The 17,916-nt window shown below is 46.2% G+C and overlaps 1 protein-coding gene across 1 annotated transcript in view; it reads right to left on the bottom strand.

Annotated features, from left to right (window-relative positions):
* The window catches only part of NSMCE1 (NSE1 homolog, SMC5-SMC6 complex component), a 32,424-nt gene that overhangs the window by 6,422 nt on the left and 8,086 nt on the right, over positions 1-17,916 (bottom strand). Inside the window, exon 3 of the mRNA XM_025415649.3 lies at positions 94-215. Within this exon, the coding sequence (XP_025271434.1) occupies positions 94-215 (122 nt within the window). The remainder of the gene's footprint in view (positions 1-93; positions 216-17,916) is intronic.

The raw sequence follows: 17,916 nt of genomic DNA, 5'->3' as shown, positions 1-17,916 counted from the left end.
CCGGGCTGCGTCTGCGTCCCCCTGCAGGGCAGCTGCGGCAGGGGCGCCTCTGCTCCGCACAGACGCCGCAAGAGGGCGCCAGCAGGCACTCACCAGCGCGTACACGGGTCTCCCGTCGTCTTCGGTGGCTCCTTTCTTGATCTCAATATACAAGGATTCCAGGACGCTGTTAATGTTGTTGATAAAGTCTTCCAGCTCCTCCACGGCTGCAGTGCCTGGAGAGAAATGAGCCGGGGCGGGGGTGGAGGGCACCAAGGAAGTGTGGTGCTCGGAGTCTCTCCATCCACCTGAGCCCATGACACCAAGGCCAGAAGCAGGTGGAGGCCCAGCCCCTTGGTGAATGCCAATCATGTGGCTTCCTTCCTCGAGTCATCAGACCCCCGGGGAATGGTTTCTGAGCCCACCCAGCTCTTCCTGTCCTTGCTGTCCCCTGCCACCTCCTATGCCCCTCTGCAGGCTTCCCCCTCACAGCCTCACCTGTGCCCGATCCATCTCTATTCCTTCTTCCCTTTCTCCACCATCCAGACACATACTGAACACCCCCATGCCAGCCTTCGTGCTGGGCCGGGGGCAAGGGGTGGTGGGCGGGTCAGGGGGCGGCAGTGAAGGCTAAACGACCTGGGTAAGAGATCAGCGAGCACTGAGCACCCCCGCCCCCCCAGGGAGGCCCTGCACTGAGCACTTTCCAGGCATTAGTCCATCCTGCCAGCAGGCCTCTGAGGCAGGCACGAGCGTCCTCTGGTGTGGGGATGAGGCCCGGATGTACAGGGAGCTGACTTGCCTGCTATGAACCCCTGGGGCACAGTGAGCAGCAGGGAGCCTGGCAGCACAGCCATGACCTGAGCTCCAACCTGTATGCTAGCCCGCCTCCAGGCTGCCTGGAGCTGCACAAGGAAGGCCCCACCACTGTCCTGGGGCTGCCAATCCATACAGCAGAGGTATGCGATCAGCATCCCCATGCTGCAGGGGCTGCAGTGAATGGACCACCACCGGCTGGGGACAGAAAGCCATCAGGGAGCCAGTGAGGCTGCGGCAGGAGGCCCTGCAGCCCAGAGGGAGGGGGCAATGGGGAGCCTTTCTGAGTTGGAAACAGAGAAAGCAGCTTTGTGTCTTAGATTTACCCCCTCTGTGTACTGTGATACTTTTTTAAATAAAAAGTGTTTATTACTGTTTTTACTTACTAAAGTACTTTCAACAAATTTGAGAAGCAGCAGGCATACAGACAATATGATACCCTTAATGTTAAAGGCAATGATAAAACCAACAAAACAATACTTCAGGAGAAAGGCCTGGAAGAACGACCCAGCAAGCTGATGGCTCAGGCCACTGCCAAGAGGGAAACACAGACGAGGGGACGACACTTCAAAGCTCCTGTATACCTACAGACTGAAGGTTAAAAACAATAACCGGTTACACTGGTGGCACCAACGGTCACAGCCATGTGGACCACACAAGGAGACCGTCCTGACACAAGCAAGGGAGGACACGAGGTGGCCCGGAACAGCTGATGACCATGACAACAGTACTAATGTGCAAATCACAGCAGGGATCCAATCTTCCTTTTTAAGTAAACTTGTTTAAGTTTAAAAAAAAAAAACACTTTAAATAAAACATCAGTAGTAGTGAGTAGGCGGTGCGTGGACATGGCGCGAAGAGCGAGAGCGCCGACAGCTGCGGAGAGACTGGGGCAGAGGCCGGGCGGGACTCCAGCCCCCGCACCTGCACCTTCGCTCGGGCTCTTCCTTTCCGAAATGCCTCCTTCCTCCTCCTCACCCCCGTTTCTACCTACTACTCATCACGGAAGCCAGCTTGAATAGCACTTTTTTTCCATGAAATGTTCTCCGCAGCTCCCAGCACGCGGTGCCTTTGCTGTTCCTCTTCCACACAGACGTGCGCACGCAGCATGTGGGCCGGGGCTCGTGCAGCATGGCCAGGAGGCTTCTCCTGCCGCCAAGCCCCAACCCTGGGAAGCTGGGGGCACTGCTCACTGACTTGGGGGCGGGGGGAGACAGGGCTCTTCGTGGGCAGGAGCTGCTCCGTCCACCCAGTTACATGACACAATGGCAAGTCCCACCTCCCTCTGAAAGTGATAATACACACTTTCCATTGAAAAGGCCACTCCTGGGTGTCGCTCAGAAAAAGGTACCCTGTGGGCAGATCACAAACACTCTAATACATCGGACTTTCCAGATACCTCATCTGCATGGAGGTGAGCTAATAGCCACTCGGCACTTTCCCCTCTCCCACTCCCTCTGGCGTTTTGTCCAGTCTCATTTTTCAGAAATAATGAATATTTTCACTTTACCAAAAAAAAAAAAAAAAATCAAAAACAAAAACAAAAACAAAAAACCCACTTCCTACTGCAGTCCTCATTTGCAGAAACCAGCCACCTGCTCCCCTGCTCACGTTCTCTGGCCTCACCCTCTCCGACCACACTGCTTCCTATGTCAAGCGCAAGTCCTCGTCCCTGCCAACTGCTGACACCCTGCGTGTTTCTCACACCCTGTGCCATACTACCTCCTTCTTAATCACTACCTAAGAATAAACTTCTCTTGCGTTCAGTAACACCCCCCACCTGACTTGAGTTTTGGGGGGCAACAGCATGGTGCTGTGTAGCCAGCCCAGTCCCACCCGCCTCTCTGGGGGACCCCAGGTGAGTCTCTCCCTTCCTCTCATCTCTGAAGGCCACCCACTGCCTCACCTTCAACTTCATGTGTCTGAAACCCATCTCTCTGACCCTCTCTCTAAAGCCACTCTTCACTCCGACCCCCCTAGCCTCCCACTCCCCTGGCATCCTGGACATGTCTCCCCTCCCATGCAAGCCTCTTGGACCAGACCAGCTGAGGGGAGGTTCCCGTGGCCTGGCCTCCTACGGCTTGTCAAGCACTGCCTTTCCCAATCACTCGGTCGGATTACCAAATCTGGCCACCCCACTACCGGAGTCATCTGGTAATGTTTGCTGAGATCCAAACAGGATCTCAGTTTTGTTTTTGTTTTTTGGGTTTTTTTTTTTTTTTTATTGTCTTTCCCCTATGTGTGTGATCTGGGGAGAATAATTCCAGGAACCCATATCCAGAGAACCAGAAGGCAGGAAGCTGAAGGGACCAGATCTCAGGTCAGCCAGGAGTGGTCCAAGACCCATCAGACAGATACCCTCAATCTAGGAAGGGACAAAGGGAGGGCTGGAGGTGGTTCCAGCTCAGCCACCAGAAGGTGGGAAGGTGGGAAGATGGCTTTGGCCATAAGGTCGTCCTGTGCCCTGGTGTCCTCGGGGTCCTGCCCACTCCCCAGGCTGGCCCTTAGCTGCCAACCAGTCCTGTGTATCCCTGTCCCAACACCCTTCCCACGTGGTTCTTTTAAAGTCAGCCAGAACTGGGGCCACCTGCTTGCTACCAAGATCCCTGATAGGCCCATCAAGTGTCACGGGTACACCAGACCAGCGCGCTTCCCGACCTCCCATCCTCTGATGCACTATTTTCACTGCTGTGCCCCCTCTCCCTGCCCTGTTCCTGAAGCCCTCATGGAGCAGCTATAGTCTGCAGATCTGTACAAACAGCCCAGGCTAAAGGAGTGTCCCTGGATCCTATTGGCCCCAACATCCTGTGAATTTATGGTCATGTCAAAGTGCATGAGATAAAGGACAGACCCACACACTTCTGAGGCAATTATGTCCAGTCTTAGTCCCACCATTTTGATGACTTAAGAGAATTAATTAATAACATCACTCTTCCCTTCAGAATCCCAAACCCACTGAGAAAAAAAGGCCTCAGCTACGTATCAAAGTAACCAGTTTTTTTGCAGTTGAGCTGGATCAGAGGCTGGGTCTTTCAATACCATGGACCTGCAGTCAGCACCATGGGTGACCAGTTCTAAGAAGTGACGAGCATGGTCCTGGTCCCACCACCACTGTCTCTTCTGAGAGCAGGGTACCACCCAAACCAGGGCATGGGGTACCATGTCCAAACCAAGCCAAGGCCTATGGATTTTAGGTGCCTCCTGGATCCTTTCTACTTGGGAGCAGGGTGTCCCTCGGCCTTCCTTGTGGGTTGTGGCAAAGTTGCTCTGGTTGAGCTAGAAACAGGGAGCCTACAAATGTGTGGCTATCATTCATTCGCCTGAGTGTGTGCTGGGCACTGCTCACTAGCTTGCTTCACTTCATCACTACAGGAGCTCTAGAACGCACGTCATGAATATCATCTTTATACACAAGAAGCTTGGGGAGGTCCGAGAACTTACCCAGTGTTCCCATAGTTTAGCAGGGGTGCCCAGGCCTGCGTGACACCACATCCCAAGCTCTGGCACACAAAGCCACAGAGCCTCCACAGAGCAGAGCAAGTGTTCCCTGTGAACACACCCTGCCATGTGCGGGGCTGAAACACCAAGGTCCTGGGGAGGACAGGATAGCTCTTTCTTTAGTGGGAAATGCCTTCCAACGGGACAATTAAAAAGGGGGGACTCGGGGCAGTGCATAGGCTGGGGTGGCACCAAACAAAAGGGAACACCATTCCTCTGATGAGCGGGGCTGCTTCAATTTGAGAGATTGCTTTTTCTGGCCACTTCTATATATATATATATATGATTTCCCTTTCTTGTAAAATTAGATTTTAGCTTAACCAACAAACCTCTTCTCACTCATCAGGGTTCCTGCTTCCCATCAGGCTACTAGAACCTAGGGCTCACTGCACACTCGGGCGGCAGGCACTCAGGAAGTCTGCTGCCCTAACTTCTGAGCAACAGTTTTGTTCCAAACTAGGTACTATAGATAGAAAATGCTATTTTTGGGCAGAGGAAATAACAGCAAAAAATAAGACCCCAAGGGACCAAACCACTTGTGGGCCAAGTCGCCCTCTCCTCTGCTGGGGCCGGCCGGGTGGTCCATCTGAGCGCAGCGCTAAGGACAAGGCAGGGCCAGCGCTAGACCACACACGGGTGCTGGAGCACACTGGGCCGAGAACATGCCCCCTGGGCTGGGAAAGGCTGGCAGGCGGAGACACAGAGAGGCATTTAAGGGGTCACATCTCAGCTTGTGACCTTCACATCAACCGCCTGGGAAAAGGCCTCTCTGGACACTCAGCTATATGGGAGAAAGATGGGAACTGACAACAATGCCATTTCCAAAGTCTGGCTAGTGAATGCCGCAAGAGCAGGGAGGGGAGGAGCAGTCTTTCATGTGGCAAATATATTCTATAAGTAATTCTCTGTGTCTGTGCATCAATTGTTCACCATGTACCCTGCTCCTACTCCCTTGTGGTCTCAGCAGGGCCTCGTCAACAACCACTGAGCCGAGCTAGGATACAGCATGGTCCAGGGGTTTCCACAGAGGACCCAAAGGGTCAGAGAGCTTAAAGGCTTACCCAAGATCCCAGGGCCAGTGAATGACAAACAGAAAAAAAAAAAAAAAAAAAAGACAAACAGCAGACTGGAAATCCGATGTCTGGCCTTTAGTGTTTGGTACAGTGACAAAAGGACTCGAGCATTCATTAAAACAAAGTTTTGCTTAGATGTGCAACAATATCTGAGAATTACTTCACAATAATATGGGTCAGGTATGTGGGAGATGTGTAGGTCAAATAAGATTAGTGAGGAGCTGCCATTTTTTACTGGGCAATGGGCTTCACTGCATTATTCTATTTTTCTGTCTGACTTTCCCCAGTTAAGGGTAAAAAAAAAAAAAAAGTGTCAATCCTCAAGAACGATGTAATCTGATGCCTTCACCCTCAGGTCTCTAAATCTGAAAAGAGAAATGACAGTGCTCCTAGACAAGGTAGGCGAGCTCAGAATTCTGACCGTACAAGGGAAACAGGCTTTTTAATAACGGACTGTTCTTATATCTGTTGCTTAGAGAGCTGTTTCTAAGTACACAGAAACCTTTTTTCCCCCTTTTTTTTTTTTAATAGAACTTTAGTTAGAAAGCCTGCTCTTTGGACCTTCCTTCAAATGGCAGCAGAGAAAACTTATTTTACACTACTTGGCACAGTTCCCTGCACCTTGGCCACAGGGTACCAAGGACCCTAAGACCTAGAACACCATTGCTGGGGTGGTGATGGGTCGTGTGCCTACTGTCTCTGTATGTCCGGGAACCCACCCATCAGCCAGGCCCCTCGCCAGAGCTCTGTTGGTCAGTGCTCCCGTGGGCAACAGAGCAGCGCTGCCTCCTTGTCAAGAAGGTGCTGGGGCATCCTGAATTACAATGTGAGTCATCACAGAAGATGAAGCCACTTTCAGCAGAACTTGACTGTTGATACTATTAATGTGCATTTCACTTCATCTCAGCCTTTGAAAACAGGTGGGCCACCTACCATTGAGATGAGAAGCAGCCCCCACCCTGCCTCCCCCACCCCTGGAAAGTTCAGGGAGCAGATGAAGGGGCTCTGCAGAGAACTGGCCACCCACATGCTAAAAACCCAGTAGCTCTTTTATCCCTGGTGTGTGAGCTTCCTCTTCCCCTGGTTTCATCTGAACAAAGCCTGTTGCTCCTGACAGAATCAGATGCCCATAGAGGCCAGGCAAGGTGAGTGGAGCAGGGGGACAAGAGCAGATGCAGGGGGTGAAATGGAGAACACCCGCCCCATCGAGAGCAGCAGGACTACTCTGCTTCAACCACATACTCAATCTTTGGATTTTAATGAGAAATCTGGTTGGTTTTTGTTTTTAATATGGTAATTAATTTTTAAAACATTGTAGGGCAAACAAACTGTGCCCATCAGCTAGAAACCATTGACAGGCCCAGTCTGCAAATTCTGATGTGGGCTGGGACCCTGCCATACAGAGACAAGATGATTAATGGGGCCACTCTGTTCCCTGACCTGCCAGATAAGAGACTGCGGGTTGGGCTGTGAAAAACTCAGAACAGACTGTGTCACACTCACTCTTCTGAGAGACTGGCTACAGACATACCTCAGAGATAGCACGGGCTTTGTTCCAAACCACCACAATCAAGTATCACTGCAATAAGGCAAGTCAAATAATTTTTTTTTTTTTTTTGCTTCCTAGTGCATATAAAAGTTACACTTGAACTACACGGTTAACTAATAAATATACAATGGCACTATGTCTGAAAACACCATGCACATACCTTCACTTAAAAATACATTATTGCTAAAAATGCTAACCAACATCTGAGCTTTCAGCAAGTTGTAATCACTGATCACACATCACCATAACATATAATAATACAAAAGTTTGAAATATTGCCAAGAATTACCAAAATGGGACACAGAGACACGAAGTATGCCATTGGCAAAGACACCAACAGACTTGCCTGATGCAAGGTTGCCACAAACCTTTGATTTGTTTAAAAAAAAAAAAAAATGCAACATCTAGAAAGCATGATAAAGCAAACTGCGAGAAAAAGAGGTCTACACACCAGGAACAGACCACATGTAAGAACAGGACTATGACCCACAATCTGCAGCTGCCAGCACAGAGAAGCAGCCTCTTCTCCACGCTAACCAGCCCAGGGAGCCAGCCTACCCCCTAGAAGCCAGACTTGTAGGAAGTCAGCCCCCTACCTCTAGCATCCAGGCCAGGAAGGCAGCCAAAAACCTCCAAAATAACTGGCTCAAGATGACCAGGACTTGATCTGTAACTGACAGCTTCCCTCATTTTTCTGTTCCTGCTTCCAAACTAGGACCAACCAGAGGAAGCCAAATACGCTCCCCTCAACTGACCGAGGGATGTCCTGCTTCTAGTTAACCAGCCTCCGGCCTGCAGTCAGGGCACACCTGATGCCTTCCATTCTCTCTCGCTCCTCGGCCTGCCATTGAGTCTCTGCCAAAACACAAGTGAGGGGGCCACCTCCCTCGCCACAGCGAGCTCTGAATAAACAGCCCCTGTCTACTCCCATTTGGGTGGTCTCTGTTGAGGTCCACATGCAAGACTTAGCTCAGTGCCCCGTTCCCGGCAGGCATTAGCAAGGTGGCTGAATGGTGTGCACAGGCCTATGGTGCTGTGAGGGGAGACTCTGGATACTTTGTCCACTTCTCCACAGCCCTCACCTCATCCCTGGAGTGTGGACCAGCTTCCCACAGTCTCCTGGGAGACCTACTGCAGCCCTCTACCCCAGGCCCCCATACACAGCCAGAACAGGGCCAGGTCCTGGCACCGCTTCTCCACACCCCCAATGGGGGCTCCATCACCCTTAGCCACACTCAGCTACACTCCTTCATGATCCCAATGTGCGCGCCCCCTCCTCTACACTCGCACCACGTGGGCCTCCTGCCTGCCCACAAGGAACGCCACAAGGAACTTGTGACTTCCTTCCATTAGGAAATAGAGACCACGCCAGAAATTCAGCCCTATGGTCTATATCATGCTCTTTATCAGCACTATGAATCTTCTATAGTCACTACCCTCACGCCCTATCCCCAGGATGCGGGGTCAGATGACAGGGCAAGAGTCATCTGACAGAGGAAGGAAGGGGCAGCAGGTAGCATGTACTGAACACGCACCAAGAAGCACCCTGCACCAGGCACCTAATACAAGTTTCCCTGGTTAACCCTCACGACTTTTCCATGAAGTAGGTAAGATTTCCTTTCTAGAACAGAAAGCTGAGACTCAGAAACTAAAAGAACTTCCCCCAAGTCTCTGACTGGAACCTCTATCTGGAAAAAAGAAAAAAAAAAAAAAAAAAAGGCTTCCCTGCTCTTGCCAGAGGCCTCTGTGACAATCCTGTTGAAGAATTCATCCCTGGCCCTCCAGTGGCCACACGTAACCTCCCTTGTGTTTGAGATCCAGGACAAAATGCAATCCAAAACCAATGATGTGCACACTTAGAAGGGCGTGGAGCACACAGAAGTCCTGGCTTAGGACATCTGTGCGGGCCACTGTGGGCTCGTCCCACCCTGAGGGCTGCACTGCACACGGTCAAGAGTGGGCGGGGATATGGACCCAGAGGCCTTCAGGAGCCAGGGACGTGAAAGCCACGTTCACTTTCTTGTAGTTAAGGAGCTTGCTGAACCCAGACAGTCCTGTCAAAGCAGGCAACAGACACCTGTTGTGGAATTCATCAAGTTACATTGTACACATTACTTTTCAAGCTAATTTTCTGCCAATTTTCAGTTATGATCATATCCCTAATCCCCCTTGATTAACTGGGAGGGCAGACAGCCTGGCATGGTGGCAAGCTTATTAACTGTTCCTCACAGCCAAAGGGGAAACAGGCACAATGAAATCATTAAAAACAGGGGGCAAGTTTATTGGGAGCTGGCTTCTAATGACCACAGAGTCCTCCCTTAAAAGAGCACTTACAAATATGACCACATGCTGGAGGGAACACAAAAACGTCAACTATATCGCTGTGACTCACTACCAACGCGCCACCTAATGAGGTGCAGGGGTCCTGATGGGGGCAGACCTCCCCTGTAACTCAGCATGAGAAAAACAGAGCCATGGTGAAGCTAGGTAAAAGGTTTGACAGAAATGGAAAATACCTGTCAAACCCCAACGTTCCTCTCACACTGTGCTCACGAATCTATTTTTGGAACGTGCATTTCGGTTAACTGGTTTTTTGCTTGAACACCGTATTATTTACTCTGCTTACGGAAATCAAACCAACTCTTCATTTGTTTTTAGCTAAAATTTGAGATATTTTACCTAATTTGTCCTTAGGGCCGTAGATAATTTTAAAACCCACTAAAATTAACACATAATAATAAACATCATTAATCACGAAATGTGAGTGCTGGGAATATAGAAAAGGACCACACAGCAAGCTGGCAACCATGAAAAAAATACATGATCTTAGGGAAGAAACCCCACTGGATGCTAAGTCTAGTGCGTATAAGTGGGATGACTTTGTCTCAGAGAACCTCCCTGCAAAATACTTCTTAATCACACAGGAAAGAGCAACTTTACAGCGCAGACACCTGGCAGACACCATGTTAAACCAAAATTGTATACCACCAGCTAGGATGCAGAGAACACCACTTCTTGTATTACTTCTGCAAAAATAAAAAGCATAACCATAACGGACTCAGAAGGAACAGCAAACAAACCTGAACTGAAGGACAGCCTACAGCCATGCTGTCCAATACAGCAGCCACCAGGCCCATGGCAACCTGGCACATGCAATGTGGCGGGTCCAAATTTAGATACATCCCAAGTGTAAAATACAGCCTGCATTTCAAAGATGTGCTATTAGAAGACAGAAAGTATCTCATTAATAATTTTTGATATTGATTAATAATGATAATAAGAATATTTTTTGATATTGGGCAGCCCAGGCAGCTCAGCAGTTTAGCGCTTACCTTCAGCCCAGGGCGTGATCCTGGAGTCCCAGGATCAAGTCCCATGTCGGGCTCCCTGAATGGAGCCTGCTTCTGTCTCTGCCTGTGTCTCTATCTCCCTTTCTCTGTGTCTCTCATGAATAAATAAATAAATAAAATATTTAATAAAAATAGTTTTTGATATTCATTACATGGCGAAATGATGTTACTTGGGATATAAATTATACCTGTTTCTTTCTACCTCTTTTAACATGGCCACCAGAAAACTTTAATTACATATGTGGCTCACATGAAACTTCTATCAGCTCTGTTCTACTAAATAATCAACCCATAATCTTCAAAAATGTCAAGGTCACAAAAGTCAAGGAAAAGGCTGAGGAGTACTTCCCAGTCGAAGGCACCTAAAGAAAGAAATGTACATAACCACAATGCAACACATGTCCCAGCGATGGATCCTTTGCTACAGGAGACAATACTGGGACAAATGGAACTCCAGTGGGCTCTGTGGATGAGAGGACAGGGAGACATAAACATTAATGTCCTGATCTGAATGGTTATCTCATGATGATTTAGGAGAATGTCTTTGCTAGAAGGGCATGTTCCCTAAAGAATTTAGGGGTGATAGAACTTCCAGTAGGTAGCTCTCAAATGATCTGGGGAGAAATAGATCCTTGTACTATTCTTATAGCTTTCCTATGAGTTTCAACCAAAAGACAGAAGATCAGACCCAAAACATTTTAATGAGGCCAGGAACTCGAATTGTTGCCATATGGTGACCCTCTGCCTCTGTTCAGTAACGCCACATAAGAAATGAAACAGAGGTGCCAACCAAGAGTCAGGCTCTTGGCCAACACCATCCCATGACAAAATCAGGCTTACACACCTCCTCTTCAAGGGCCTTGGGCCACTTGTGAAGGCTTCAGAATTCAAGTTTCCAATTCATTCTGTTTTCTAGGAAACTGAACCAAAGAAACTATCCATAACTACCTGATTACTACATAACTACTTCCCAACTCTTTTGTGAGTTGGACTTCAAGGAAGGCGTTCCTCCAGGTAAACCCTGGATACAGGACAGAAAGGATCTATTTCCTGGATGCTACATCTATTTTCTTAGAGACCCACACAGATAATGCAGGGCCCCTCACCACACCCAGAAAATGAGCTCTATTGCATGAACCTGATTATCCCCTACATTTTGCCATCTTGGGCACTTAGAGGCCTTAAGCACATGTTACACATTACATTTGTAATCTTCACAAATAACCCAAGGTGCCAGATATCTCCAGCCCCACCTCATAGCTAGGAAAATGGAAGCTCTGAGGTTTAGCAATTTGACCAAGGCAATGGAGCTACCAAGCAGCAAAGTAGCTTTAAATTCAGATTTTTTTTTTGTTTTTAAGAGCAGCACTGGGGGGCACCTAGGTAGCTCAGTGGTTTAGCGTCTGCTCAACCCTCCCCTATGCCATCCTTTTTGTCACTCCACCCAAGTGCACGCTGTCTAGGAGTGTATGTTAGCAGATTCTTAGAGGACATAAACTCCTTTGCCTCGCTTCTTCCATTCAGCATATAATCACTTTGAGATTCATTCATGTAAGAGCCTGTAGCACCAGCTCATTCTTTTTTACTGCTAAGTAGTATTCCATCAGAAAGATCATATCACGGCGTGTTTATCGGTTTGCCTGTTGATAGACAGCTAGGTGTTTCCAGTTTGTGGCCATATAGGCAAACCTACTCTGATCATTTATGTACTAGCCTTTGTGTGGACATAGATCTTCATTTCTCGAGTCTAAAAACAACTATTTGAAACAGAAATAGCTGTGTCATGCAAGTGTTCATGTTTTTTCAAAATGACTATACCATTTTAGATTCAAACAGATAGAGTTCCAGTTCCACTACTTTCTCGTCAATACTTGGTATGCAATCTTTTCAATTTTAGCCATTCTGGTGGGCATGTAGTGTACCTCACTGTGGTTTTAGTTTGCCATTTCCTTAATGAAGCTGGGCACTTTTCACGTACTTTGCAATCAATCTAACTTCTTTGGTGAAGTGTCTATCTGTTCAAGTCTTTTGCCCATTTTTTTCAGTTATATATTTTTTAACTGTTGAATTGGGGAGTTCTCTACATATTTTGGATACAAATACTTTATTGGTTATATGATTTGCAAATATTTTCTCCCAGCATTTTGCTTGTCTTTTTATCCCCTAAACAGTATTTTTTTTTTTTTTAAGATTTTACTTATTTGAGAAAGAGAGAGGGAGCACAAGCCAGGGGAAGAGGCAGAGAGAGGGAGAAGTGGACTCCCCACTGAGCAGGGAAGCTCATCCCAGGACCCTGGGATCATGACCTGAGCCAAAGGTAGACATTTAACCTACTGAGCCACCCAGGTGCCCCTAAACAGTATATTTTAAAGAGAAGTTTTTCATTCTGAAGTCCAATTTATCAACTTGTACTCTTAAGATCACATCTTTGTGTTATATCCAAGAAATCTTTGTCTAACTTAAAGTCACAAAGATTTTCTCCTACATTTTCTTCTAAAATTGTTATAGTTCCAGGTTTTATGTTGAGATCTATGATTCATTTTGAATTAATTTTTTTTTATTGTACAAAGCATGGATCAAGATTCATTTTTTAAAATATGGTATATCTAGGGTACCTGGCTGGGTCTGGTCAGTGGAGCACATGACTCTTAATCTTGGGGTTGTAAGTACAAGCTCTTTGTTGAGTGTAGAGATTGCTCAAAAATAAAATCTTTAAAAAACAAAATTAAAAAATAAAAATTTAAAAATACAATACAATACAATAAAAATAAAATATGCAGTATCCAATTATTCCAGCATCATTTTTTGAAAAGATTATCTCCATTGAATTGCCTTTACATTAGCTGTCCATCTATTTTGGGTTTATTTCTAGATTCCGTTCTATTCCACTGATCTTTGAGTTTATCTTTATGCCAATACCACACTGTCTTGATAGGGTAGCTATATAATATGTCTTAAGATCAGGTTACTCTTAACTTTAATTACTCAGTGTTAGTCCTCCAAGTTTGATTGTCTTTTTCCAAAATAGTTTTGGTTTTCTAGGTCCTTCACCTTTCCACATGAATTTCAGAATCAGTTTGTCAATTTCTATAAAAAGCCCTGCTGGGACTTAATTGGGATTCAGTTAAATCTTTAGATCAATTTGAGAATAGATATCTTAATAATATTGAGTTTTCCAGCCTATGAGCATGGTTATCATTTATTTAGGTCTTCTTCGACCTCTCTCAACATCTTTTGTACATTTCAGTGTACAGGGCTTAGAATGTTTTATCACATTTCTTAAAAAAAAAAAAAAAAGATTTTATTTATTTGTTCATGAGAGACAGAAACATAGGCATAAGGAGAAGCAGGCTCCCTATGGGGAGCCTGATGCAGGACTCGATCCCAAGACCCCGGGATCTTGACCTGAGCCAAAGGCAGAGGCTCAACCACTGAGCCACCCAGGTGCCCCATCACATTTATTTCTAAGTATTTCATATTTTTTATGCTATTATGAATAGTGCTTTTCAAATTTTCAATTTTAATGAGATGACTCATTGTAAGCATCAAAAATACTTGGATTTCTGGATATTGATCTGTATCCTGCTACTTTATTGAACCCACTTATTAGTTCTAGTAGCTTTTTTGAAGATCCATCAGATTTTCTACATAGATGATCCTGTCTTTCAACAGACAGTTTTACTTTTTCCTTTCCAAACTGAAAGCCTTTTATTTTTTTCTTGCCTAAGTGCACTGGCTAGAACACAAACGATTAGAATGGATATTCTTATCTTGCACCTGATATTAGGGTAAAGTGTTCAGTCTTCACAATGAAGTATGATGCCAGCTATAGGCTTTCCATAGACCCTCTCTATCAGGTTAAAGAATCTCCCTTCTTTTGTTACTTTGCTGAGGGCTTTTATCAAGAATAGATGTTAGATTTTTTAATTCTGTACAAACAGTTGTTGAGTACTCTCTACTGCTCTAAGCCCCAAGTTCCTATAAATCTGCTTCTCCCCTGATCCTTAAGATCTCTAGTTTCCTGTATGAAACTTCTGCTGCGTCATGCCAAGAGATATATTAGATTTTATCAAATGCTTTTTCTGCACTACTGAGATGACCATATGGTTTTTCTTTTTGTTTGTTAAGATGTAAATCACATGGATTGATTTTTCAAATATTAAACCAACCCTGCATTCTTGGGCTAAACCCCACTTTAGTCATATTATACCATCCTTTCTATATATTGCTGGAGTAGATTTGCTAAAATTGTGTTTATAATTTTAGCATCTATATTCACAAAGGATCTTGGTCTTTAGATTTCTCTCCTTGCAATATCTTTGTCTGGTTCTGGTATCAGGATAATGCAGGCCTCAAAGAATGAGTTGGGAAATGCTCCCTTCTCTTCAATCTTCTGGAGGAATGTGGGTGGAACTGGTACCATTCTTTCCTTAAATATTGGTAGAACTCCCTAGCAAAGCTGCTGTTCCTGGAACCGTACTATTCTCAGCCCCCTGCCCCGTGAACATCAGGCACTGCTTCTCTCTTAATCCTTTCAAATGTATCTTTGCCTGGCCTCAGGCAGCAACCTGTGTATCTGCTCTTAGATGGATCCCTGCCAGGGAGTGGGGGGAGGTAGCTGACTCCACCTCTCTGGGCACCTCTTCCTGCCCCCACCCTACCCCCACCCCACTCTGACCTGCAAACACTTTGGTCTCCTTGAGCTCTCATCCTCCATCCCCTCAGCTCAGTCTGTTTAGTACTACCTGGGTTTCCCCTACGCCATGGCCTGAAAACTCTCAGGGCACTGAGCTGAGGCAATTGTAGTGCTCATTTTGTTTTTGCCTATGGTATAAAAAATATACTTGGGGGAAAAAAAGAGGGAATACTTGGTTGTCATTCCTGGTTCCTGGCACAGAACTCCTAAAACCCTTGGAATTTCCTGAGTGACAAGGGTGACAGAAGTGTTTTGTTCTAATGAGGCAACTCTTGGCAGGTCCCTAAAGAACTTCAGGATGGGAGTCGGTTGCCAGAAAAAACGAGCTTTGATTAGAAGCTTGGAACTGTCAGCCCCATCCCCAACTCTGGGAAGAGCAGAGGGACTACATACGGAGTTAATCACCAATGGCCCATGATTCAGTCAAATCACACAAGTAATGATAGCTCCATAAAAACCTCCAAATGATGGCTTTTGGAGATCCACTAGATGAACACATCAAAGTATTTAATGGAGAATGGAGCATTCCAAAGTATTTAATGGAAAGTGGAGCATCTAGAAAGGGTGTGGGAGTTGCATGCCACCCCTGCCCCCTAAGCCCTGCCCTATGCATTCTTCCCATTTGGCTGTTCCTGAGCTCTATCCTTTATATTAGGCCAGCAAACATAAGTGTTTTCCTGGGTTCTGTGAGCCATTCTACCAAATTACTGAACTTGAGGGGTGGACCATAGGACTTGACCTTATAGCTGGTTGGTCAGAAGTACTGAGGCCTGGACTTGAGACTGGCATCTGAAGTGGGGCAGCCTGGTAGGGCTGAACCCCTTTAACCATGAGATCTGACCCTCACTCCAGGTAAACAGTGTCAGAACTGAGCTGAACCACTGGACATCCAGTGAACATCCAGAGAACTGGGGAGGAAGTACTGGAAAAGACAACACATATTTGGTGTCAGGAAAGGAAAAAAAAACTTTCACTCCCTATCTCTCAAGGATTCACTGTCCTTCACTGACTAATGTCCTTTGTTTCATTTATTTTTAATTGTTTCATACAGGAAGGTAAACTGCTCCCTGTTGCTCTACCTTGGTCAAAAGTAGAAATCCTCAAACACAGGTCTTCTTAACCACCACTCCCTAGGCTTCCTGTGCCTAGTTCCATTAAAGGAGGCTTATACTAGAATCATATGATTCTGCATCTGCATGATTCATGAAACCCAAGGTGAAGCAAGAGCTTTGTCTCTGTGTCACCAGTCCCTAGCACAGGGACCTGGCCTCCATGATGCCACAGCAAGAGGTGCTAGATGATCACACACATGTACACAAGATCCAGCTCACAACCCCAGGTGCCCTCAGAGGGCACATAGGCCCTCCATGCCACTTAGAAAGCCCAGACCCAAGGCTTTACACCAGCCCATCACAACAAAATATAAACTCTCCCTAACCCAGATAACTGGGGAATTTGCTTCTAGTTTAATGATGGTAAGACCTGGAACCAGAGCCCAGAATAGGAAGCATGTTTGATAAGTTGGACAAAAGACCATGGGAAACTACAATCAGAATAACTCACAGATTCAATTACTCCTGTTTCATAATTATCTTAGAAGCTGAATATTTTTCCAGCTGGTAAAAGGGGACTTTCCAGGGCATCTTTTCAAAAGACAGATTAATGATGTTTATATTTATTTAATTTGAGATCATTTCTTTCCATCATCTCTCATTTTAAAATCTCTGAAATAACATTAATGCTTGAGAGAAAGCTTTTTTTTTTTTAAATGAAGGGTGTAGGGAAAAGCAAACTACAGCTCTATCCCATTTAGCCCAGCCATAAGCATATCTTGATATCTTTCTTTATGCACAGATACGGCACATAAAGTGTGAATAATAAATTAATTCCTAGATATATTCTACAGGACTTTCCTAAATTAGGTCATAACAACTTTAAAGGTCAAACAGAGGCAAAAACACTTTCATTCTTAGTACTAAGGCACCATGTGGCTCCCTGCAGTGAGCTATGAAACTTCCCCATTAGCATTAAAGCCCACATTTAGGACTTACAAGAGAAACTGAAGGGGAGGAGGAAGGGATAAAAGACTAAGAAAAACATTCTTATGCCCTTCACCAGAGCATTCTGAGGGGGAGGGTGGAAATCCTGTTGTGCTTTTTTAAGGAGTGAGAGAGGCTGGCTTGGCAGGTGTAACATTCCCTTCCCCTAATAGAGGCCCTCACCAAAGACCTCTATCCACCCCAACACAGGCAAGTAGGACAGACATGTTTTTACCAGAAAAATAGTTTTCCAGCACAACACTAATTATGTCCCTTTCCCGTCTCAAGTCCTTTCAGACGTCCACACTGTACTCAGAATTAAGTACATAAGAAACCCCATTACTCTGGTGCACATACTATGGGTTCTTCCTGATTTATAGACTCACATACCACAAAGACGCATCTGTTCCCACACATCATATGTTCCTATCTGGGGTTTCCCAAAGTATGTCAAGTGGAGGTCAACGAGGTTTAGATAAATGGGATTAAATGGAGTTCAACAGGTTTCCTTACTGTCGGATCCCTGCAGGCATTTCATTTGTTAGTGTGTACCAGCCAGCTCCCAGAATTTCATGTGGCATACCTCAAGGGGCCAGTCTCTCCAAAACTGCCTCTGCCCTAACCCGTAAGCTCTCATCTTCCTTCTGCACGTCTTGGGAGAATATGTGTCTCTGTACCCACCAGCTCGCCCTTCCTGCTCCCATCCACCCTTCACCTCTCTCAGATCTGGCTTCTGCCTCCCCCATGCCACATTCGGCACTTCTCCATATATGGCCCCTCTTCTCATGGGCCTTCACCCCTAAACCCAGTGCCCCATGCACACCTTTCCTCACACCTCCTGGCTGGCTCACCTCTCTGTGCTTTCCACTCTTGTTTTGGAAACAGAAAATACACTCAGAAAGACAAAAGCACAGAA

This window comes from Canis lupus, chromosome 6 (assembly GCF_003254725.2).
Source record: "Canis lupus dingo isolate Sandy chromosome 6, ASM325472v2, whole genome shotgun sequence".
In the NCBI taxonomy this organism is placed as follows: Eukaryota; Metazoa; Chordata; class Mammalia; order Carnivora; family Canidae; genus Canis; species Canis lupus.
The sequence above is the reverse complement of the archived record's forward strand: the minus strand, read 5'-3'. Positions and strand labels throughout refer to the sequence as shown.